We start from the raw sequence: 25356 nt of genomic DNA on the forward strand, positions 1-25356 counted from the left end.
CTGGTGGGCAACACTCCCCCTCAGAGCACATGTGTGTTTGGCCGGCCATCTGGGTCTGGCCAAACACACATGCGCACAGAGCTTTCTCCAGCCCTGCAACACAGTTGCCGGGCTAGAGAGAGCCTGCACCGGCTCCCAGTCTGCCATGGAGCACCCTGGCTGGGCGCTCCAGCCAATCCTGATGCTGCACTGAGCAGCGCCTGGATTGGCCGCAGGACAGGCTGGGAGCCTGTGCCTGCCTGCAGTGACGAAGGAGAGGAGCGGCTCAACGAGGAGCGAGGTAAGTGTTTTTTAATTTTTCTTATTTTTATTCTTTCCGGAGCCCCCATCCAGCCCCCCGCGCTGCCCCACCCATGCGGCGCGAGCCGCGACTGCAAGAGCACCTGTACACAGCCTTTCTCTCACACACACGCAAGTAAGAACACACACTTATTTATGCTTTTATTTGCCTATAAACATGCATGCATGTGGAGACTCTCCCACTCATATACCCATAAATAACACCTGCACACATAAATATTTACATAGGCACACAAACAGAAATACTCACATAATTTGCAAACATGCAGATGAATACAGGCTCAAAGACATGCACACAGTAAACTGCATGTATGTATGTATGTATGTGTGCATATATGTATGTATGTATATGGTATTTTTATATTCTAAATCTACTGAAAAGCCAGTGGAGTGCTGTACATGGTCAAAGTCCAGCATATAGACTGCAATTAATAGAAAGGGTAACTGGGTTGTGGACAGTTAATGATATGTGTTGTAATATTCTTTAAAAAGGTGTTTTGTACTCTTACCTACACTGCAGTAGCATTGTGGCAGCCCTGATGGGTACAGGGATGTTGTTTGAGATCCTGGCTTCTTAGGCGGAAAAGACCTGCACCCTTGATTTTTTTTTTTTTTACACTTCTTGTAGTCTGATGCTGTCCTAGCTTCGGCTGTGACAAGAACCACCAGGGATGGTGAGACTGGCTGGAAGATGGACAGGATTCCTCATCAACAGTAGACTCATCCAGGACAACACCGATCTCTCCCCTAAACTCCACTGCTCAGCCTTCCTCTGATATACTCGCCTTCCTCCAGGCAGCTGGATTAGGCTCTCCTCAAGGCAGGAACACTCCTCTATCCACCGCAGAGGCTGGGCCTTCTTGTTAGGGCCCATCATCAGCCCTTGGACCCCAGGTTATGGCCCCTTATCTGTCTGCAAAGCTCCCAATCAAGGTCTATCCCTTGATCATAAAATGTTATTCCTAACACTCTGAGGCCTGATGGCTGGCGCACAGTCATTGAGAAGTCCTTGAAGCATTTTTTAGCTACATTTTAACACACAGCTGTGTGTCCTACAGACCCAGTTCTGACACTGGCCTCACATGGTTCTGCTAGATTTTACGGCTGGCTATATTCTGGAGAGACGTCAAGTTGTCCCACAACATATTGTCTATTAGTTACTTTATCTGTAGCTAGCAGATGCTACTTCACCAGATGATGTCTCCAAGAATTGAACGCTTCTGTCCTGGGAGTTTATTTTGCAAAACAATGTTTTCAGGTGTGTTAGTGGAATTGGTTTAAGTGAACTAAAACTCCCAAGATGCATGAGACTTTTGATTAAAAATATAGTACTCTTACCTACACTGCAGTAGCATTGTGGCAGCCCTGATGGGTACAGGGATGTTGTTTGAGATCCTGGCTGCTTAGGCGGAAAAGACCTGCACCCTTGATTTTTTTTTTTTACACTTCTTGTAGTCTGATGCTGTCCTAGCTTCGGCTGTGACAAGAACCACCAGGGATGGTGAGACTGGCTGGAAGATGGACAGGATTCCTCATCAACAGTAGACTCATCCAGGACAACACCGATCTCTCCCCTAAACTCCACTGCTCAGCCTTCCTCTGATATACTCGCCTTCCTCCAGGCAGCTGGATTAGGCTCTCCTCAAGGCAGGAACACTCCTCTATCCACCGCAGAGGCTGGGCCTTCTTGTTAGGGCCCATCATCAGCCCTTGGACCCCAGGTTATGGCCCCTTATCTGTCTGCAAAGCTTCCAATCAAGGTCTATCCCTTGATCATAAAATGTTATTCCTAACACTCTGAGGCCTGATGGCTGGCGCACAGTCATTGAGAAGTCCTTGAAGCATTTTTTAGCTACATTTTAACACACAGCTGTGGGTCCTACAGACCCAGTTCTGACACTGGCCTCACATGGTTCTGCTAGATTTTACGGCTGGCTATATTCTGGAGAGACGTCAAGTTGTCCCACAACATATTGTCTATTAGTTACTTTATCTGTAGCTAGCAGATGCTACTTCACCAGATGATGTCTCCAAGAATTGAATGCTTCTGTCCTGGGAGTTTATTTTGCAAAACAATGTTTTCAGGTGTGTTAGTGGAATTGGTTTAAGTGAACTAAAACTCCCAAGATGCATGAGACTTTTGATTAAAAATATAGTACTGGAAAACAGTGCATTCCAGGTGAGATTAAATGATCTTGTTATTTCGAGGGGGGCGTAGTCAGCCGTGCCAAATGGTGGTCAGAACACAAAGCCGCTACGACCAACGACTCAAGATCCTGCAAGCCCTGTGGCCAACTCCCTACCCCGATCTGAGCCACGTCTGTGGGCTTGAGTGGAGGACCTGATGGGGGGCCAGGGGCGATCGGTCTGTGCCCCGGAACAGGGGAGCACTTTACTGGCGCGCCGGCGGATGAAGCCTGTGAGCATCAGCGGATGTGGATCCAGGGATGGCTTCGGAGGAGGATGCTGTGACCCCCGAGGTGGAGGTGCTTAGGGAATGCTGGGGCTCTGGTTGCCCGCGGCAGCCGTAGAGGCTAATGTGGCCAATGGCCAGGAATCCTTACCCAGTGCGCATAAAGTATGCCCTGTATGTGTTCCCTGTGTGGTGCCTAACTGTGTCACTGAGGCTCTGCTAACCAGAACCTCAGTGTTTATGCTCTCTCTTCTTTTAAAATTGTCACGCAGGCTAGTGACTAATTTTACCAATTCTGATTGGCACACTGGAACACCCTTATAATTCCCTAGTCTATGGTACCTAGGTGCCCAGGGTATTGGGGTTCCAGGAGATCCCTATGGGCTGCAGCATTTTTTTTGCCACCCATAGGGGGCTCAGACGATTCGTCCACGTTATTTCACAGCCATTTTACACTGCACTTAAGTAACTTATAAGTCATCTATATGTCTAACCCTCACTTAGTGAAGGTTAGGTGCAAAGTTACTTAGTGTGTGGGCACCCTGGCACTAGCCAAGGTGCCCACACATTGTTCAGGGCAAATTCCCCGGACTTTGTGAGTGCGGGACATCATTACACGCGTTCACTACATATAGGTCAATACCTATATGTAGCGTCACAATGGTAACTCTGAACATGGCCATGTAACATGTCTAGGATCATGGAATTGTCCCCCCAATACCATTCTGGTATTTGCGGGACAATTCCATGCATCCCCGGGTCTCCAGCATAGAGCCTGGGTACTGCCAAACTAACTTTCCGGGGTTTTCTGTGCAGCTACCGCTGATGCCAACCCTCAGACAGGTTTCTGTCCCCCTGGGGCCTGGGCAGCCCAGTCCCAGGAATGCAGAACAAAGGATTTCCTCTGAGAGAGGGTGTTACACCCTGTCCATTTTGAAACAGGTGTGAAGGGCCTGGGAGGGGTAGCCTCTCCTGGCCTCTGGAAATGCTTTGAAGGGCACAGATGGTGCCCTCCTTGCATAAGCCAGTCTACACCGGTTCAGGGATCCCCCCAGCCCTGCTCTGGCGCGAAACTGGACAAAGGAAAGGGGAGTGACCACTCCCCTGACCTGCACCTCCCAGGGGAGGTGCCCAGAGCTCCTCCAGTGTGTCCCAGACCTCTGCCATCTTGGAAACAGAGGTGTGAGGTCACAATGGACAGCTCTGAGTGGCCAGTGCCAGCAGGTGACGTCAGAGACCCCTCCTGATAGGTGCTTACCTTTCTCTGTAGCCAATCCTCCTCTTGGGGCTATTTAGGGTCTCTCCTGTGGGTATCTCACCAGATAACGAATGCAAGAGTTCACCAGAGTTTCTCTGCACTTCTCTTTTCGACTTCAGCAAGGATTGACCGCTCACTGCTCCAGGACACCTGCAAAACCTCAACAAAGTAGCAAGACGACTACCAGCAACATTGTAGCGCCTCATCCTGCCGGCTTTCTCAACTGTTTCCTTGGGGAGCATGCTCTGAGGGCAGTCTGCCTTCAGCCTGCACTGGAAGCCAAGAAGAAATCTCCTGTGGGTCGACGGAATCTTCTTCCTGCCAACGCAGGCACCAAACTTCTGCTTCACCAGTCCTCTGGGTACCCTCTCATCCTGACGAGCGTGGTCCCTGGAACACAGGAGCTGGGTCCAAGTGTCCCTGACAGTCCAGTGGCCCTTCTGTCCAAATTTGGTGGAGGTAAGTCCTTGCCTCCCCACGCCAGGCAGTAATCCTATGTACTGCGTTAATTGCAGCTGCTCGGGCTTCTGTGCACTTTTGTAAGACTTCCTTTGTGCACATCCTAGCCTGGGTCCCCAGCACTCCGTCCTGCATTTACCCAACTCGCTGAGTTGGACTCTGACGTCGTGGGACCCTCTTTTGTTGTTCTGAGTTGACCGTTATCCTCAGATCTTCTAAGTACCTGTTCAGGTGCTTCTGCGGGTCCTGCCTGCTTCTGCATGGGCTCTCTGAGTTGCTGAGCACCCCCTCTGTCTCCTCCTCCAAGGGGCGACCTCCTGGTCCATCCTGGGCCCTGGAGGCACCCAAAATCCTCAACTGCGACTCTTGCAGCTAGCAAGGCTTGTTTGCAGTCTTTCTGCCTGGAAACAACTCTGCATCCTACAGCACGCCGTCGGACATCTTCTGACCAAAAGAGAAGTTCCTGGCTCCTTCCGTTGTTGCAGAATCTTTGACTTCTTCCACCTGGAGGCAGCCCTTTTGAACTTTCATCCGGGGTTTAGTGGGCTCATGCCCCCTCTGGACACTTGCGTGACTCCTGGACTTGGTCCCCTTCCTTTACAGGTCCTCAGGTCCCGGAATCCGTCTTCAGTGCTTTGCAGTCAGTTGTTGTCCTTGCAGAATCCCCTATCTCAACTTTACTGTCTTTCTGGGGTAGTAGGGTAACTTTACTCTTACTTTTCAGGGTCTTGGGGTGGGGTATCTTGGACACCCTTAGTGTTTTCTTACACTCCTAGCGACCCTCTACACACTACACTAGGCCTGGGGTCCATTCGTGGTTCGCATTCCACTTTTGGAGTATATGGTTTGTGTTGCCCCTAGGCCTATTTTTCCCTATTGCATTCTATTGTGTTCTACAGTGTTTGCACTACTTTTCTAACTGTTTACTTTCCTGATTTGGTTTGTGTGTGTATATTTTGTGTATATTACTTACCTCCTAAGGGAGTATATCCTCTGAGATACTTTTGGCATATTGTCACTAAAAAAAAAGTACCTTTATTTTTAGTAACTCTGAGTATTGTGTTTTCTTATGATACAGTGCTATATGATATAGGTTGTATAGTAGGAGCTTTGCATGTCTCCTAGTTCAGCCTAAGCTGCTGTGCTATAGCTACCTCTATCAGCCTAAACTGCTAGAACACTACTACACTCTACTAATAAGGGATAACTTGACCTGGCACAAGGAGTAAATACCAGAAGGTACCCGCTGTAAACCAGGCCAGCCTCCTACAGTGTTGCAAGGCCATTTCATTCGCCTGGTGGTTGGAGTGAGGGCAACAATATATAGGGACCTGACACAGATTGAGGTGCCTTGAAAACCTTAGAAAATAGAGATAGAATCAACCCTGTAGCACAAACAGATTTAGATGCAGCATTGGCCAAGTACACACTCTTAGTGGAACAGCTACTCGGGTTGACTTTCGGTCATACCAAGCTAAACGGCATACTGAAGGTGACAAGGCCGGTCGCTGCCTGGCCTGGTTGCTCCAGAATGTGGATCCTCACACACCCGTAGTGCGGATCCACACTTTTCCAACAATGTTCGCCCTGCTGCAGACACAAATTCATGAGGCATTCACAACATATTATAGTGCACTATATGATCCTCCACAAATTGCCAGGCAGGACAACATATGCAGATTTTTGGGGGGAGGTAAATCTCCCCAGCGTAGCCCTATTGGAGAATGAGGACCTTAACACCCCTATTACATTGCAGGAGATTATAATTGAATTTTACAAAACGTATGAACACCAGCGTGCCCCTAGATTACTTGAATTATACTCAACTTCCCTAGATGAGGGTCACCTACTGCGGAGTATGTGGGAATCGTTATTGGTCTCCCTTCCCAAACCAGGAAAGGACCCGGAAGAACTGGTTTCCTATTGCCCATTATCCATGTTAGGATCTGACTACAAGATACTGAGCAAAATAATGGCAGGACGCATATAGGGACTAATAAAGAGGCTGGTACAGACAGATCAAAATGAGTTCATCCCTGGGAGATCTACTATGCTGAATATTTGTAGACTGAACAGAGTAATGGAATAGCCCCTCCCCCCCAACGCTGGACTTTTGCCGCATGCCTCGTCCTAGACCTGGATAAGGCATTTGATAATGTTGATTGGGGCTACCTCTTCTCTACTCTGACAAAATTTGGGATTATGGGGAGGATCTAAGCTTTGATACGGCTGCTATATACAGACCCTATGGCAAGAGTCTGAATAGGACAATGTATCTCCCCGTTGCAGATTAGATGTGGGACACGACAAGGCTGCCCGCTCTCCCCCCTACTTTTCACACTGGACATGGAGCCCTTAGTACAGAAACTATGCAGTTAGGTGGGGAGTGGGGTATTCCGCTATCTAGGGAAATTCATACAGTGTCATTACTTGTGGATGATCTGCTGATTTATATCTGAGACATTCGTAATGGCTTTGCCCCAATTCTGACTCTGCTGCGGGACTTGTACACGGCTTCTGGGTTGAGAGTGCACTGAGCAAAGTCTTGCCTATTCCCTTTACATCCGCGCCGCCCTCCACAGGATTTTCAAATTGAGGGACACCAACTACTATGGGAAACCCACACGTTCAGATATTTGGGCCTTAATATCTTCCATGATAGACAGGATTTACTAGTCGAAAGCAGTGGCAGCAATGAGGCCTCAGATGGCCTTCTGCAGCACGCTGCCTCTTACCGTTCAGGGTAGGGTGTCGTTGGCAAAAATGGTGATGTTACCCGCGGCTTTTATATTTCTTTCAGAATCTATGACTCAATATACCCTGACTACCTTTCACGCTTTACATTCCACATTAGGGTCCTTAATCTGGAACAAGGGCAGAAGTGGCGCTTCGAAAACTACAGCTTCTCAAAAGGCGGCTTGGGAGCATTATCATCTGGTGGCGCAGTTGCAATGGCCCACATATTGGTTGGTGGGGCAATACATGGAGGAGGTAGGCCCCCTCGCCCCTGCACAGGTGCGAGAAGAGGTGAAATGCCTCATTATGCCTCAGGCGTGCCCCCGCCAATGGTGAATAGCTTATTGAAGATCTCGTTCTAAACTTTTGCCACAGCCTGAAATTTATACCAAGGATACCGCTTTATTCACCAGACGTACCACTGTGGTCAATATCTACTTTCCACGAGATGGTAGGAGAACCAGGAATGACCACATGGGAAGATGCGGTTGTGGGTGCAATGGTTGCTGTATTTCAGGAGAGCACATTCTTGACATATGAACATCCATGGGGGAGAGTGGGGGGACTGGGTTGCCTGTGGGGCACTTCCTGGCACATGCACATCTGCTGTGGGTTATTACTGACACAGAAGCAGACAAGGCCTTTCCTCGTGAATTTTCTCTTTTCTTTTGCCTGTTCTACTGTTCTTACTTTTCCTATTTATTGCTTTTTTTCCTCTAAGGAGTTTGAATTAACGTCTTTGTGGCTGATTTTTTACCCCACTTCACCCTTCCCTCTTTTGTGGGCTTGTTTTCCCTTCCTAGCTGTGAGTTTGGCACAGTCGGCCTTTCCTTGAACAGTCTCAAAGGATACTCAACAGGCCTACATTATATCCAGTCCTTGAGAACTAGGGGCCACATTTATGACCCAGTTTGCGCTGCTCTTGCGTGGCGTTGGATGGTTTTAAAAAATCTGGAGTAAAAATGCAGAGCCAGTCACCAGAGAGGTGTTTCTGTGGGTGATAGGCCTCCCCAAAATGGGTGTAATGAGGAGAAATATCTTTATTTGTCCTTGTTGTTTTCTACTTTCATGCGTGTTGCATTCTGCAGCACATATAGATAAAAGGAAATGCCTCCATGGATTGTTCCTATGCAGGACGATGCCCCTTCCTGCACGAAAACAATCCTGAATGCAACGGAGGCACCCTTGCACCATGGTGGAAGGGTCCCTGCATTGACGCTAGGCAGCATAAGCGATGCCAGTGCAGGGGGAAAGGACAGGAATGTACTATATTGCATAACTAGGGTGCATTCCTGCCCATAGACATTGGTATAGGGCAGTGCGGCAAGAAGACTTGTGATGCTGCCCTACGGCAATTCCCCAAATAAGTCCCTATGTGTAGATCAGTCTGAGTTCATAGGAGGCCATAACACCCCTTAAACTGTTATGTGATCACTCTTTCATATGGAGTATCTGTTAAACTCTGTTCCCTGGTGAGACTTAATGCTTGAATAGCTTTTCACAGAGTTAGCTAGTCATCATACTATGATGGGTGGGACTACCGTAGAGGGAGCGTGAACAAGGGCTGACACTAACTCCATCATAGCAGTGGTATGGTAGGTGAGACATGGCGCAAGGCAGCGATGCTCTTTTATGGGACAATCAACCATTAGCAAGATAATGCTGATTCCCCGGCAGCTGTGTGTGTTGTAACCTATGTTGTTACCTGCAAACTGTTTTAAATGGATTATTTATTGTAGTTAATATTCTGGGTGGTACAACAGTTTGCTGTCGCTGCCTATGTTGAAGTTGGCAAGTGAGAAAGGAAGAAGGCAACTGCTTGATTTCTAAAAGTATTAGGGCCATATTTATACTTTTTGACGCAAAACTGCGCTAACTCAGTTTTGCGTCAAAAAAATTAGCGCTGGCTAACGCCATTCTGAAGCACCATGCGGTGCCGTATTTAATCAATGACGTTAGCCGGCGTTAGCCGCCGGCGCTGCCTGGTGTGCGTGGAAAAAAACGACGTACACCAGGCAGCGCCGGCGTAGGGGGATATGGAGCTTGGGTGTCAAAAAATGGGGCAAGTCAGGCTGAGGCAAATTTTTCGCCTCAACCCGATTTGCGCCATTTTTTTCGACTCCCAACCCCCATAGAAATGACTCCTGTCTTAGCAAAGACAGGAGTCATGCCCCCTTGCCCAATGGCCATGCCCAGGGGACTTCTGTCCCCTGGGCATGGTCATTGGGCATAGTGGCATGTAGGGGGGCACAAATCAGGCCCCCCTATGCCACAAAAAAAAAAATATATATTACTTACCTGAACTTACCTTAATGTCCCTGGGATGGGTCCCTCCAGCCTTGGGTGTCCTCCTGGGGTGGGCAAGGGTGACAGGGGGTGTCCCTGGGGGCATGGGAGGGCACCTCTGGGCTCCTTTCGAGCCCACAGGTCCCTTAACGCCTGCCTTTTCCAGGCGCTAAAACACGGCGCAAAAGCAGCCGTACGTCATTTTTTTTTACCCCCCCACTCCCGGGCGTGAAGTTTGCCCGGGAGTGTAAATACGGCGCACATGCCTCAGAGTCAATTTTTTAGACGGGAATGCCTACCTTGCATCTCATTAACGCAAAGTAGGTGTCCACGCTAAAAAATGACGCAAACTCCATGGACTTTGGCGCTAGACGCGTCTAACGCCAAAGTATAAATATGGAGTTCGTTTTGCGTCGGAATTGTGTCAAAAAAACCGACGGAATTCCCTCGCAAACAGAGTATAAATATGCCCCTTATTGCGCTGTGCCGTTAACCGGAGGGGTCCCCTGATTTGCTGGTAGGGATTCTGATTTGGTGACAGTGGCAATAGGAGTTAATTAAAGACGATACCTCCATTGCAGGAACTGTATTTAGAACTTTACCTCAACATGTCGTGCAATACACGGGGGGAATATTTATGAGAGGCTTGAACCACTGGAGTGTCACATTTTTTGCTGTTCCCGTGGCACAAGCCTCACAACCGTATCTATGAGGCCACTCAAAGCCACATATGGTGTAATACAAAGCTGCGCAAAGCGCTGTGTTACCTTACCATGCCCCAGGGAGGCGTTCCATGGACGTTGCGGTGGGTGTTCCCGACAACACCCATGGATTTTGACGCTGCCCAGATTTATAATTTCACCAAAACCTCAGGCACCGCCAAAGCCCTACGCCTCCCTAGGGGAGGCGCAGCAAGGAGAAATATTTGAATTTCTCCTCGTTTTCCCTCTTTCCATGTGTGCTGCATTTCTTAAATGTAGTGCAATCCTGCCCTTTCACATGGGTTTAGGGCAGCGCAGCACGGTGTCTTGTTGCGTTGCCCTGCACCCAATCCCAATAAATATGCCCCTAGGTGTACAACTGGGAGACTAGAAGAGATCAGTGCCAAATCAGTATGCCCCATCTGATGGTTTGGAATACCATTTCACATATTATATTTATTATTACCCATGCTAGGCAAGGGAGGGCTTCCATCCAGCGTGCTCAAAGAGCACTTCGAGGATCAGAGGACGCCAGGACACAAGACTTTGGGGAGAAGACAGTGGACAAAGACTGGCACGGAAATGTAGAAATATAATGAGAAATGGAAAAATTTAATTAATGTGAATGTTAAATAGAGTTTATGTCTGACCCCTCTACCCGTCTAAATATATAAAAAAAAAAAAAATCCAGATAGCAGTAATCGGTGGTCTGCGTGACAAATAGAGGATGGTACAGATATACGCATGTGGCGCGGGCGCTGGATGGTCCCGCCGTCCTCGCAGAAGATAGCACAGCAGGTATATTGTATTAGGCAGGATGGTCTTCAACAAAGAATCCTCAGTTATGTTTGTAGGATGCACAAAAATAGAAAAATAGAAACCATGGTGATTATCCTAGCTTTGGGTTTGTGCTCCCCAAATAGCTGTACAATAAAAGTTAAAGATTCTTTTTTTTTTTTAATAATGTATTTAGATATATACATGTAACACAAAAACATTAATTTACTAACTTTAAAAACATAAAATACACACCACATTAGAAAACATTTTCAATTAATTAAAATACATTTAATATTCAAATATACTTTAAATTAAATACATTATACACATAAAATGAATGCTCAAATAAAAATGTATACTAATCTTATTTTATATAAAGGAATTAAACTCCACCAGATAAACATATAATTAATAACCATTAATAACTATAAATCATATTTTTCATTTATATAACCAATATAAACCATATTTCCAAATATAGAATACAATGAACATTAATGAAATGCTAAAGATTTATAGAAAATATATATAATTTTAAATTAACTTTAAAAATATTCCAGGCTAATCTAAAATGTTGCAACCCAACATTATTAAAAGAATTAACAAAAAACTATTCAAATACACTGATATCACAGCAAAACTCCTACAAAATGTGAACAAAACTGTGTGCATTAGGGACTTAACATTTACTATTCTCACTTCAGTCTAACAAACATTGGGGAAAGTGCATACACTGGGATAGAGGATGGGCCAATTTATTATTTTTCCTCTAGCCTAACAAACATTGAAGGAAGTACAACTGTTACAGCCAGATTTACTGTTTAACTGCAACCTAAACACTGGGAACAGTGCATACACTGGATTGTCAGATTACTAATTTTACTCCAGTCTAACAAACACTGAGAAAGTGCATACACTGGATGGGAAGTGCATACTCTGGAGTGTCAGATTTACTAATCTTAGTCCAGTCTAACAAACACTGGGAAAGTGCATACACTGGATGAGAAGTGCATACACTGGAGTGTCAGATTACTAATCTTACTCCAGTTTAACAAACACTGGGAAAGTGCATACACTGGAGTGTCAGATTTACTAATCTTACTCCAGTGTCAGATTTACTAATCTTACTCCAGTCTAACAAACACTGGGAAAGTGCATACACTGGAGTGTCAGATTTACTAATCTTACTCCAGTGTCAGATTTACTAATTTTACTCCAGTCTAACAAACACTGGGAAAGTGCATACACTGGAGTGTCAGATTTACTAATCTTACTCCAGTGTCAGATTTACTAATCTTACTCCAGTCTAACAAACACTGGGAAAGTGCATACACTGGAGTGTCAGATTTACTAATCTTACTCCAGTGTCAGATTTACTAATTTTACTCCAGTCTAACAAACACTTGGAAAGTGCATACACTGGAGTGTCAGATTACTAATCTTACTCCAGTGTCAGATTTACTAATCTTAGTCCAATCTAACAAACACTGGGAAAGGTTCATGCATGGAGGGATTACTCCTAAAGCTCATTAAAATGATTTCATAAAAGTAAATATGTAGTTAAACAATTCTATGTATACTAAAAAGTAAAGAATGCAAACCTTAGAAATTAACAAATATTTCAGAATAGCACAAAACTATTTTTTATTAAATACATAATAACAAACATAAATAGTGCCCCTCAACCACCCCATCAGTGCGCACAGACATACAACTAATACAATCCATTTGGATAAGAACTTTACATTTCTATTTAGTTTATATATTTATTTATTTTTAAAAAGGCTACACATACTTTCCCCACTGCACTATATATACCTATAAAACTAAAATATTTTTTAAGTATTAAACAAGTAGCGTTAACTAATATATACTTTAAAAATACCAATGGTCACCCAAACCAAAATGCACAACACTATCCATAAGAAATGCATAAAGTAAGATTAACGGAAACCTGTTTTCTATCTATCGCCTTGTGAGTGAAAGATGGTTTGAATGAAGAGCTTCTTGTAGGCGGCGGCCAGTGGAGCTGCTTTGTGGCTGCTTTATGCCTCAGAACTACTGCTCATGCTCTGAGGTGTTTTTGGGGCACTCATTGGGAACGTGAGTTATCGATGAATGAACTTGTCTGATGCTTGTCTCTAAAAACTAATAATCCAGTATTGGAAACAAACATTAAACCTTTATATCCAGGGAACATTTGAAACTAGTAAACTAGTCTTGTCCAGACATATGAAATTATTACAGACAAGGACAGGATGGCGCCGGCAAGTGTTTCTGAAATGTGATGCAGGGTTGAAAGTGTGACAAGTCGTGACTGCTGTGTTTTCTTCAAATTCCCTTAAAAACATACTTTGCAAATTTATGCTTGTCAGATTTGCAGTGTTCATTGAGTTTTGGATGGATCTTGGGGTTGAATTGCAGTGTTCATTGAGTTTTGGATGTCTCTCGAAGGGTTTGCGTGTGTGTGCAGGGGGGTATCTTCGTCCCCTCACATTAAACTATGCTTTACACATAACCTCTAGTCTCTTTGACATCACACAATGCGAAGATCATCCTTGAGCAACTGTGACGTCATGTTCACTGTGTTTAATCTACTTCTGACCTGTTAGGGAGTCTTGAACTGAACAGAAAGTAAGTACCACAGTTAGATTATATTTTTTGGAATTACAACATTTTTAGACAATGACAGACAAAGCCAATAGGTCTGGCTTTATATTGATATCGCATGTGGCTCCTTTTCTGTATATTTGTGCTTCCATGTGTTACCCCAGAAATATTGGGTTTTCCACTGTTTGTTCCAAACTGATGCCAAACATGCATGCAAGTACGCAAGCAACCACAAGGCTCACATTTAGCCACTCCTGTGCTTCCTTTCCACCTGCTGAGACTTTAACATCCCTTCTTCCACTACAGATAAGGGTCCACACATCTCTAAAACTCCAGCATGCATGGTTCTGTTGGAGTCTTGGCATGAGACAGCTATGTCCACCCTTCTGCTAGTCAGTATACATCCACAATGACACACTTTCCCCTCTCATCTTCTTCCAGAGTTGAAAGAAGCCTTCAAGGAGTTTGACAGGGACCGTGATGGCTACATAAACTACAAGGACCTGGGGGAATGCATGAGGACCATGGGCTACATGCCCACCGAGATGGAGCTGATCGAGCTGTCGCAGAGAATACGTATGTACCTCACGTCTACCAGCTTACAGCTGTAGGCTGGGTAATGTCACACTGCTGCCGGGGAGGAGAATCTCTTCCATAGGAATAGAAGTACCTTAGAGCAAATGTACAAAGGGTCTTCCTTCCTCCTCTTGAGTATGTGTTTGTGCTGCCTGTTCATGTTACCTCTTTTTCAATTTGCTCACTATTGTGAACTCATTGAATAAAGTGTAGTCACAAAAGCAAAAATGTTGGAAACTGGAGAAGGAAATCACACAAGGGTCTCACAATCAAGGAGTACGATTTGAAAACCAAGACATGGGAAATTTATAGTAAAGAAGACATTGCAATTTCATCATTGAGTTCTGTCTGCTTCAAGCAATATTTTTTATTATCCAAAAGGTCTTTCTTTGTATCAGTCATTGAATGTTGTTCTTTACTTGACCAACAAGTGTTTTTTCACATGACCATTTCAAGAGGCAAATGGCATTCATAGTGTCACATTCGAAAGTGTCCTTAAATCCACACAGTTGGGGCAAGGGATAGTTCCTTCTCTTGAGTCACATCATTTCAGGTCAAAATATGTGGGACTGACTCAACTTGCAGAGTTTAAAATGTTATTTGTCACATGTGCAATAGCTTATTTGTCTACTGGTCATATAAAACCCTGAAGAAGGACATAAATGTAGTGCGACTTTTGATAAAGGTGAAATTATGAATAAATAGTTTATTTGAAAATTTGGAAAAAAGCATTTGAGCAAACATGAATATATTATTTTAATAAAAGATGTGTTGAAATTTGCTTCAGATAAGAAAGCCTGACACAACGTTATTTTTAAAATATTTTAGCGATTAAACATATAGGCACTGACAAAAAATAGACAACATCAGGAAATTATTTTCTCCTTAAACACCGGGATATGATTGTCTAACCCTGCTTGCATTGTATACCCACATTATGCTTTTGGAATAGAAAAGGTGTTGATAAATAATTATGGGTGGGCAGAATTAGTGGAGTTTTACTCTGCAGAATTCTGCGGAGTCACATAAAAACTCACTGGGATTCCAAAGAGTTCCACCAATGGAGAGAATTATGCATACTGCGCTACTGTCTGCAATTTATCAGCAGTAGCATTAGCAGCGCTGAAAAATCAGGGAAAATTGCACCATGCGTTGCGCAAGAGCACACAATCCATTGGAGTTTATTTTGATATAGCTAGAGTTGAAAGTTTACTAGATTGGCAGCAAACCTACTTGAGAAGCATCCCTCTGACAGCGACCGCTCGCTACCGCCTATGTCTGCTCGTGTTAGAAAATGTCGCTAGGGGACACTAAATCTTGCTCTCATTTCTGCAGCTTCAAAGGAATACATTCTGCCATGCAGTAATTGGCAGAATTAGACTGGAACACTGCATTACAAGAGTAATGCAGAGTCACTAAAGTCCATCAATGAAACATTCCACCCACCACTATGAGAAAGTGATATACCAAATATGGTAAGACAACTGCCAAAAATGAGAGTGTTGAAAGGATATACTAAATGGTTGCTCGTGTACGTTAGTGGCCCCCAGTCAGAAGTAGGGGTAGGTGGAATATTCTGTTCTGCCTGAAGAATTGGTGGAATTTCGGCCACTTCCCATTACTCTTTAATGCAGAGTTGTGGGCAAATTCTGCACCGCATGGCAGAATATTTCTTCTGTGAGGCTCCAGAATATGCGAGCTGGCAAGTGAGATTTGATGTCCCCTCGTCCAGGTTTCTAACATAGGAGGTCGCCAGCATTCGCAAGCAGTCACGGACTGCTGCTAGCGTAGATTTGCTGCCACTCAAGTAGTTTTTCTACTTGAGTGGTAGCAAAATCAATGTGAATGGCTGCAGGGCCTTGCGCAATGCATGGTGCAGTTTGCACTGATTTTCAGCGCTCCTCCCTCTACTGACACTAAAATGCAGCACACGCAATACAAGCTGCATATTTTCCACCCATTGGCAGAACTCCTCTGATTCTCACACAGTTTTTCTATAATTCAGAGGAATTCTGCAGAGTGAATCTCCTTCAGTTCTGCCCACCCCTACTCAGAAGCTTTTAAATTTTTGAAAGTTGCTGTAGTTTTTCACTAAAGTTGGTGCAGGTAGTGCTGTTATCTCTAGACGTGTATCTGAGTTTAGCCCTTCATCAGTAGAGAGCAGAAGTACTAGAGAGCAGAGAAAAGTCATCTGGTGTTGCTGGTGTGGTGCCCAAGTCTTGACAGGTCACAGTACCACTCCTCAGGCACACAGGTGCATCCCAGGTGAGCTCCTCAAGGGACAGGGAGCACACTGCCTCTCATTGCAGCACAGCTCACCCCATTGCATCCTGGTAACTGCAGTATACTTACTTGGAGGTTGCTGTAGTTTTTCACTAAAGTTGGTGCAGGTAGTGCTGTTACTTCTAGACATGTGTTTCTGGGTTTAACCCTTCATCAGTAGAAAGCAGAAATAGCAGAGGATAGAGAAAAGTCACCTGGGACAAGACTTGAACAGCATACCATCAACTCCAAATGACTACCTGCACCAACTTTGTTGAAAAGCTACAGCAACTTTCAAGTAAGCACACTGCATTTATCAGGATGCAATCGGGTGAACTGTGCTGAGATGTTTGGTCCCCACTCAGGAAGTTCACTCAGGGGTCTCCACAAAGTGCTCAATGGAGGGTCTCCCTTGGATAAGGCCCAACGTCTGGTGCTTGATGACTTGAGTTACTTGCACACGACATGTTACCAATGCAGTGCAATGAGGCACTAAATCAGGTGCGCAATGACTTGAGTCCCACCAGACAATCCTGTTGCACACAAAAGGTTGCCACTGTGTGCCTCCCTGGAATGAGGGACAACATCTGGTGTGCTATGACTTGATTCACACCAGCCAATCTTGCTACACACGAAAAGTTCTCAATGCAGCATCTCCCTGGAATGAGACACCATGCCTGGTGTGCGATGACTTGAATCGCACCAGGCACTTTTTAACACACTCTCGGTTCCTGTTCCATACCTCCCTGGAATGAGGCACAACATCCTGTGAGCGATGACTTGAGCCGCATCACACAAGTCTGGTCACACACACAGACGCCAGTTCCGCGGTACCCCACAAGGTAGAATGCAGCACTGCTCCAGGTAGAACCCCACCTCTGAGCGTTGCAACCAGTGACGTGGACAACGCATGCAAAGAGCAATCAGTCCATTGGCATGTATGAGGGAACAACGCATGCACTTACAATGCATGCTTTTATAGGCAGACAGTAAGTACAATGCATGGTCATTACCACGCATGCACGTACCACAGAATGTTTTTTTACAATGCATATGCTTCTACCACAAATGTTTTTACCACGAAAATTTTGTAGTAAAGGCATAGTTGGTAAAGGCATATATATATATAAATGTGTATGTGTGTGTGTATATATATATATATATATATATATGTATATATATATATATATATACATATATAATTTTCTATATATATGTGCATATATATGTACATATATATGTATATATACATATATATATACACATATATATATACCCTAGACCCTAAAAATTACCTAACCACCCCAAAACCCATACCCACCCTAACACCTAAAAAAAAACCTTATTACCCCCAAACCCCATACCCACCCTAAAGCCTAAACCTAAACACCCCTTACCACCCCAAATCCCATACCCATCCTAAAACCTAAAAAAAAACCTTACCGCCCCAAAACCCATACCCACCCTTAAAATCTAAAAATGCCCTTACCACCTCAAAACACATACCCACCCTAAAACCTAAAAATAACCTTACCACCCCAAAACCCAGACCCACCCTAAAACCTAAAAATAATTGTACTACCCCCAAGCCCATGCCCACCCTAAAACCTAAAAATACCCTAACCACCCCAAAATCCATACCCACCTTAAAACCTAAAAATGCCCCTTATCACCCCAAAATCCATGCCCACCCTAAAACCTAAAAATGCCTTTACCACCCCAAAACTCATACCCACCCTAAAACTTAAAAATGCGATTACCACCAATAACTGTTATCCACCCTAAACACTATGGCCCTCATTACAACCTCAGCGGTCTTCACAGTGCTGGCAGTATTTCTGGCTCCCTATTTCGACTTTTCCGCTGTATCAGCGGACAATAACAGTGTTACCGTCCGGTGGCCCAGCGGAAAAGTCACATCAACATTGCTGCAATAGAGCCGGAGGCAATGCTGATGTGCAGCGGGTGCAGTAGCACCCGTCGTGCATTTCACTGCCTGAAATTCGGGCAGTGAAATGCACGATGGGGCTATGCCTGGGTGCCCCTGCACTGCCCATGCCAAGTGCATGGGCAATGCAGGGGCCCCCAGGGGAACCCAAGTCCCCCTTACCGCCAGCCTTTCCATGGTGGTGTTTACCGCCGTGGCCAGGCTGGCGGTCAGGGTCTCATAATCCCCAGGGCAGCAGTGCATGCATCGCTGCCCTGGGGATTATGACCGCCAGGTGGGAGCCTGGCTGTATAGTGGAGGGGCCGGCGGTATGGCGATGGCTATTGCGCCACAGTCATAATAGCTGGCGGAACACTGCCAGCCTGTTGGCGGTGTTACCGACATCTTACCGCAGGCCACCAGGGTCGTAATGGGGCCCTATATATATATATATATAAATATATATATATATATATATTTATATATATATATATATCACTTAATACTTACCTGTTCTTACCTTTAAAACCTTTACCCCACATACACTTTTACCATTCATGCCTTTACAACAAAATTTGTTGTAAAGGCATGTGTGGTAAAGGTATATGCGTTGTATGTCCATTGTGGTAAATGCATTTTGTTGCATTCACAGCAATGTAAGTAATGTTTCCAGTCGGTTGTCGGACATTCAACAACAGCGGGCCATGCGGGGTCCCGCAACCAGTAATCTATTTACTACCAATCAAACACTTATGCGTGACATGGCCCCACGATGAAGGGCCACCCTCCTTGAATGTGGGCAGTACTTCATACCAGGCAAATCCGGTCTCCAGGTCCAATACTTAGGGGCATATTTATACTCTGTTTGCGCCGAATGTGCGTCAAAAATTTTGACGCACCTTCGTCGCAAACCTTGCCTCATATTTAAACTATGATGCCCGACCCCCGGACGTCAAAAAACTTCCGTGTGCGTCATTTTTCGGATGAGGGAAACCACCTTGCGTTAATGACATGCAAGGTAGGCGTTCCCGTCCCAAAAATAACTTTAAGGCCTGTGCACCTTATTTATACTCCTGCGTCATTTTGACGCACAGGAGGGGGCGGGCCTTAAAAAATGGCGCACAGCCTAATGTGCACTGTTTTTTAATGCCTGGGTGAGGGCAGGCGTTAAGGGACCTGTGGGCTCACTTCCATGGTCTCAGACCATGGAAGCAGTCCAGAGGTGCTCTTCCCTGCCCCCAGGGACTCCCCGTGCCCCCCTCGCCCACCCCAGGAGGACACCCATGGATGGAGGGACCCATCCCAGGTAAGTACAGGTAAGTTGAGGTAAGTATTATTTTCTTATTTTTTAAAGTGGCATGGGGGGCCTAATTTGGGCCCCCCTATATGCCACTGTGCCCAATGGCCATGCCCAGGGGACGGAGGTCCCCTGGGCATGGCCATTGGGCAAGGGGGCATGACTCCTGTCTTTGCTAATTCAGGAGTCATTTCAATGGGGGTTGTGCGTCAATAAATGGCGCAAGTCCGGTTTGAGGCATGATTTTTTACTCAAACCTGACTTGCACCATTTTTGGACGCACAGCCCCCATTTTCCCCTTCGCCGGCGCTGCCTGGTTTGAGTCATTTGTTTTTACTCTGACCGGTCCGCAGCCCTGGCTAACGTCATTACTTAAATAAGGCGCCCTCATGGCGCGTAGGAATGGTGTTAGCCGGCGGTAAAAAAAATTACGCAAACCAGCGCCGGCACTGGCTTGCATCAAAAAGTATAAATATGGGCCTGAGTTCAAAGCTCGCCCCACTGCTACCAGGTGGAATCCAGCAGATAACGTAGACGCGTAGGAGAGCACCGCTCTCCAGATGACATGGTAAATGGTGTATCTCCCTCACAGGAGGTCTTTGATGTCCCTGAGATCTCTATGCAGAACAGGGGGCAAGCCAACAAGCCCTTGGAGAGCACACTTCAGTGTCACACCACAGCAGCAGTGTTCCCAGGCCAGCCAGGATGCAGGAAGGGCATGCAATTCCTTCCCAGGACAGTAAATACTCCTGTGCATAACAGATTCCTCTGGTAGTGTGCACCACAGTGTGCACCACGCAGCTCGGCGGCTCCACCCTCATTCCAGCAAGTGTATCTCTAAATTGCAAAAGTGTGGTCTACATAGTTATACTGAAGTGAGCTTTTGAAGTTGGGGTTGTTCAAAGGGTTCTCCTTTGAACCACAGATGTCTCCCCTAAATTTCAGTTTTGTCTGTAATGGGCCCTGGAAAGTAGATCCTTATCTTTAATGGTGTCATGATCTGACTTTGAGAGGCCAAGTGTCAAAACCTCTCCCTCCAGTCTATCCCGCCAGGCCCTCAGATGGCAGAGGTCTGTCGTTTTGGTTGTCCAGGTTTTATAGCTGTCGCTGTGGAATGCACAGATGTGATTTCCCCCAGCCCCATTGAAATGAAGCTTGAATTTAAAAGGAGCACAAAAGGGATTTTAGAACATGGAAATGCCCACTTTCTAGAAGTGCCATTTCCAAGGTATTACTGACAAAACCACCTTTTCCATTGGCTAGGGTTTGTCATTGAGAACCTAATGATAGTAAGCATTATGAAGCTGCTCCACTGTAATCCACTATTTAAGCGAAGACTAATTATAAACTTTCCCTCATATGACCCTATGGGCAGAGCAGCTCTCAAAGGCAGTGAAAACACACAATGGCTTTCTTCACTCTGTGGGCACATGTGCCCGGGCGCATGCACAAGCCTCCAGCGACTGGCTGGACACCTGCGCCCATACAAGTCTGCTGAGTCAGGTCCAGGACATAATAAAAACCCTAATGTGCAAGTGTGCACATAGTGGCAAGTTGTGCCAGGCTCAGTATACGTATGAAAACTCCAGTGTGGAAGTGTGCACATACTGGCAAGCCATGCCAGCCTCAGTATAAACACAATAGCACTAATGTGCAAGTGTGCACTTATAGATCAGGCATGTTAGGCTCAGTATATACCTGAAAACACCAATGTGCAAGAGTGCACATGAGGGCAAGCCGTGCCAGGCTCAATATATACCTGAAAACACCACTGTGCAAGAGTGCACATACTGGCAAGCCATGCCAGGCTCAGTATATACCTGAAAACACCAATGTGCATGTGTGCACTTATAGATCAGCCATGTTAGGCTCAGTATGTACATGAAAACGCCAATGTGCATGTATGCACATACTGGCAGGCACCCCTTCTTGACTTATGTTGGGAGTGTGCGCGCTGTACGTACAGTAGGAATGTGCCCAGGGCCCTCAGACCACTCAGAGAGGATCAGCAAAACCTCAAGGAAGAGCCAATCTTCTTGGTAGGGAAATCCACATGGGGGTTGGGCCCTTGCGTCTCTGCCCTGCCTTCTACCTACCACCTGCTCTGCCCTCCAGGGGGTGCTCTAGGGGTATCCAAAGGCCTACTGAGGGCTGGCCCTAGTGGGGTATATGGCACCCTAAGCTAGGCGTGCCTGCGTCTCCACAGGCTTCAATACCAGGCCTAATACATTTGGTCAGGCTACTCTGGTAGGTGGCACACTCAGTGCAATGTCCCACTAGGGGCCAGGGCTGTACCTGCCTCGGGTATGTGGGGTACCTTTTTACAGGGCACTCCTTGGTACGGCACCTCAACCAATCACATGAGCGCTTTTTCCTGGCATGAGTAAGAAGGGCGCGCGCATTTTCCCACTGCAGTACAGCGGAAAAGTGCTCAGAGTCCTAAGGCCATACACAGAGATTCAGCAAAAAACTGGGAGGAAAAAGCGAAAGGTTTCAGGGAAATATCCTAAGAAGGGCACGTCCAACAATGACCCTATGGAGAGCAGTAACCAACTCCAGTGATGGCTGGAAGCTGAGCCCTAGAGAGGCTGGCAACGCACCACCAGCAAGTGTGGTGACCAAGATATAACGAGATGAGCAGTTGATATCATGAGATCTGTAATTACAATAAATCTGTTTTCTGCATTTCCATTTTTCATGTCAATGCAACTCAATGCAAGATGATTGATTTTCTTGTCTCTGGTCCTGACAGCGGGCGGGAAGGTGGACTTTGATGACTTTGTGGAACTCATGGGCCCCAAGATGCTGGCGGAGACGGCTGACATGATTGGTGTCAAGGAGCTGCGTGATGCCTTCCGAGAGGTAAGAGAGCTGCCAGGGTGGGTGCAGACCTGGCATTGCGGTATGGATACCTGCTGGTCACTGTCAATAGACTGCTTGCCCCTCGGCTGTAGAGTCAGGAGAAGAAGGAATGTGATGAGGCATAGGGCCAGGAGAGAGTAAGAAAGATTTTCAACCAGCATTTGATCGAGAGGGAAGTAAATTCTTACAATGCTATTCCTCATCCAGAGTGGGGCAACCAGTGGGGATGCAGTGAAATAGCTGTGAGGGGTGGGAGCAAACAACACAGAGATTGTGGGGAGGGAGGCAGCACACGAGGAAGAGATCATGAAGACTCATGCACAATCATTGAATGCTAGAATAAGAAACAGGGACCTGAGATAGAAAAGAAAGCCGAATCCCACTGGGTGTATATTTTTATGTATTAGAAACAATTGGTCTTCGACAATAGACAATTAAAGCTGTTGTGGGTAAAGTGAGACACAAAAAACAGGCAAAACGTGTTTTCCAGCTATTCACCCAGGATTCACTATACAACTACCACATACATACATGCTTACATATGTAAGTGCATACATACGTACATACATACATTCATGCATACATGCTTACGTTCATACATACACATATGTATACAAACATACACACTTACATGCACACATGTGTACATGTATACATGGGTACACATGTACATACATACATATATTCATGCATGCAAACATACATTCATGAATACATACACACATACACATACATGCACAGATACACACATTCATACATACCTACATACTTACATACATACATACACACATACATACATACAATGTGCAATCCCTGTATCTCCCTGATTGGCCCAGGGTGTGTGTTTCCACCACCAGATGTCCTGTCATCACTGGGCATGTTTTAAGAGGATGCACCGTTCATCACTTGTGAGAAGTTAGAAAGTGCAGTAATTAAGACACATTTCTACCCCACGTGAAATGTCGGAGCTCCAAAACTTATACATTAATTAATTTCGCAAATAGTTTAAAAATAATCCTCACTGTACCTTGTGGCCACACACAGGGAGGCTCAAGGGACATTACATAGTAAAACCTGTGCAGAAGAGGTTAAAACAATAGGCATGCTAAGGAATGCTAGTTTTTAGCATGTAATGCAGTAACCTCCAGAGAGAATTCCAAGAGTTCAACATGACATTCCAAGTTTTAGGAAACCCTCAATCCTGCTTCCTTTGCAGTACTCTGCAGTAGTCCATGTGGGAATGACTTCTACGGCTGCTCAACCTGACTAAAGCCAGGTTCAGCCTCAATAAGGAAAAACCAAACATCATGATCTGCGACCAAGGAAGCCCAGAAAAATAAGGGACAGATTTAGGAAAAGTAGCTCTGCATAGTGCAGTGCCACTTTCCTTGTGCCCCTTAGCGCCCCATTACTGCCACCATGTGTGTGCCCTATTTAAAATACGGCACACTATGACGCAGGGTAGTGGGCAATAGCCTCAGAATTTCTGACGCTATTGATGTACTGTGTAGGATTAGTGGCAACATTTTCGCGCTAACCCTGACTAGTACATAGGGGCCAATTGAAAACAATGGCTGTAGGAGGCTGGCCTGGCTTGTAGTGGGTACCAGAGAGGTACTTACACTCGGTGCCAGGTCCAGTTATCCCTTATTAGTGTAGAAGAGGTGTTTCTAGAAGCTTAGGCTGATAGAAGGTAGCTATGGCAAAGCAGCTTAGGCTGAACTAGGAGACATGTAAGGCTCCTACTATACCACTGGTGTCATATGCACAATATCATAAGAAAACACAATACACAGATATACTAAAAATAAAGGTACTTTATTTTTATGACAATATGCCAAAAGTATCTCAGTGAGTACCCTCAGTATGAGGATGCCAAATATACACAAAATATATGTACAAAATACCAAAAATATGCAGTAATAGCAAAAGGAAGTAATGCAAGTAGTGTAAAGTTACAATAGATTGCAATAGGAGCACATAGGTATAGGGGCATCACAAACCATATACTCCAAAAGTGAAATGTGAACCACGAATGGTCCCCAAACCTATGTGAGCTTGTAGAGGGTCGCTGGGACTGTAAGAAAACAGTGAGGGTTAGAAAAATAGCCCACCCCAAGACCCTGAAAGGTAGGTGTAAAGTGCACCTATAACTCCCAGAGAGCACAGAAGTCGTGATAGGGGGATTCTGCAAGGAAAACCAACACCAGCAATGCAACAACAGTGGATTTCCGGACCTGAGTACCTGTAAGACAAGGGAACCAAGTCCAAGAGTTGCAACAGTGTCGAGAGTGGGCAGGAGCCCAGGAAATGCCAGCTGAGGGTGCAAGGAAGCTGCCACCCGGATGGGAGAAGCTTGGTGTTTTGCAAGAACGAAGATGACTAGGAACTTCCCCTTTGGAGGATGGATGTCCCACGTCGTGAAGAAGCTTGCAGAGGTGTTCCCACGCAGAAAGACCGCAAGCAAACCTTGCTAGCTGCAATGCTCGCGGTTAGGGTTTTTGGATGCTGCTGTGGCCCAGGAGGGACCAGGATGTCGTCACTTGGATGAGGAGACAGAGGGGGCGCCCAGCAAGTCAGGGAGCCCTCACAGAAGCAGGTAGCACCCGCAGAAGTACCTGAGCAGGCACTTGGAAGAAGAGTGAACTGGAGTCCACGTGAAGTCACAAAAGGGAGTCTCACGATGCCGGAGGACAACTCAGGAGGTTGTGCACTGCAGGTTAGAGTGTCAGGGACCCAGGCTTGGCTGTGCACAAAGGAAATCCTGGAAGAGTGCACAGGAGCCGGAGCAGCTGCAAATCACACAGTACCCAGCAATGCAGTCTAGCATGGGGAGGCAAGGACTTACCTCCACCAAACTTGGACTGAAGAGTCACTGGACTGTGGGAG

General features: G+C 45.7%; 1 protein-coding gene across 3 annotated transcripts in view; it reads left to right on the plus strand.

The window, feature by feature from the left end:
- The window catches only part of LOC138293753 (calcium-binding protein 2-like), a 391577-nt gene that overhangs the window by 324723 nt on the left and 41498 nt on the right, over positions 1–25356 (plus strand). For all 3 annotated transcript variants that reach the window (XM_069233093.1, XM_069233094.1, XM_069233095.1), the window contains 2 exons: positions 13985–14119; positions 22358–22467. In XM_069233093.1, coding sequence (XP_069089194.1) covers positions 13985–14119; positions 22358–22467 — 245 coding nt within the window. The remainder of the gene's footprint in view (positions 1–13984; positions 14120–22357; positions 22468–25356) is intronic.

This window comes from Pleurodeles waltl, chromosome 4_2 (assembly GCF_031143425.1).
Source record: "Pleurodeles waltl isolate 20211129_DDA chromosome 4_2, aPleWal1.hap1.20221129, whole genome shotgun sequence".
In the NCBI taxonomy this organism is placed as follows: Eukaryota; Metazoa; Chordata; class Amphibia; order Caudata; family Salamandridae; genus Pleurodeles; species Pleurodeles waltl.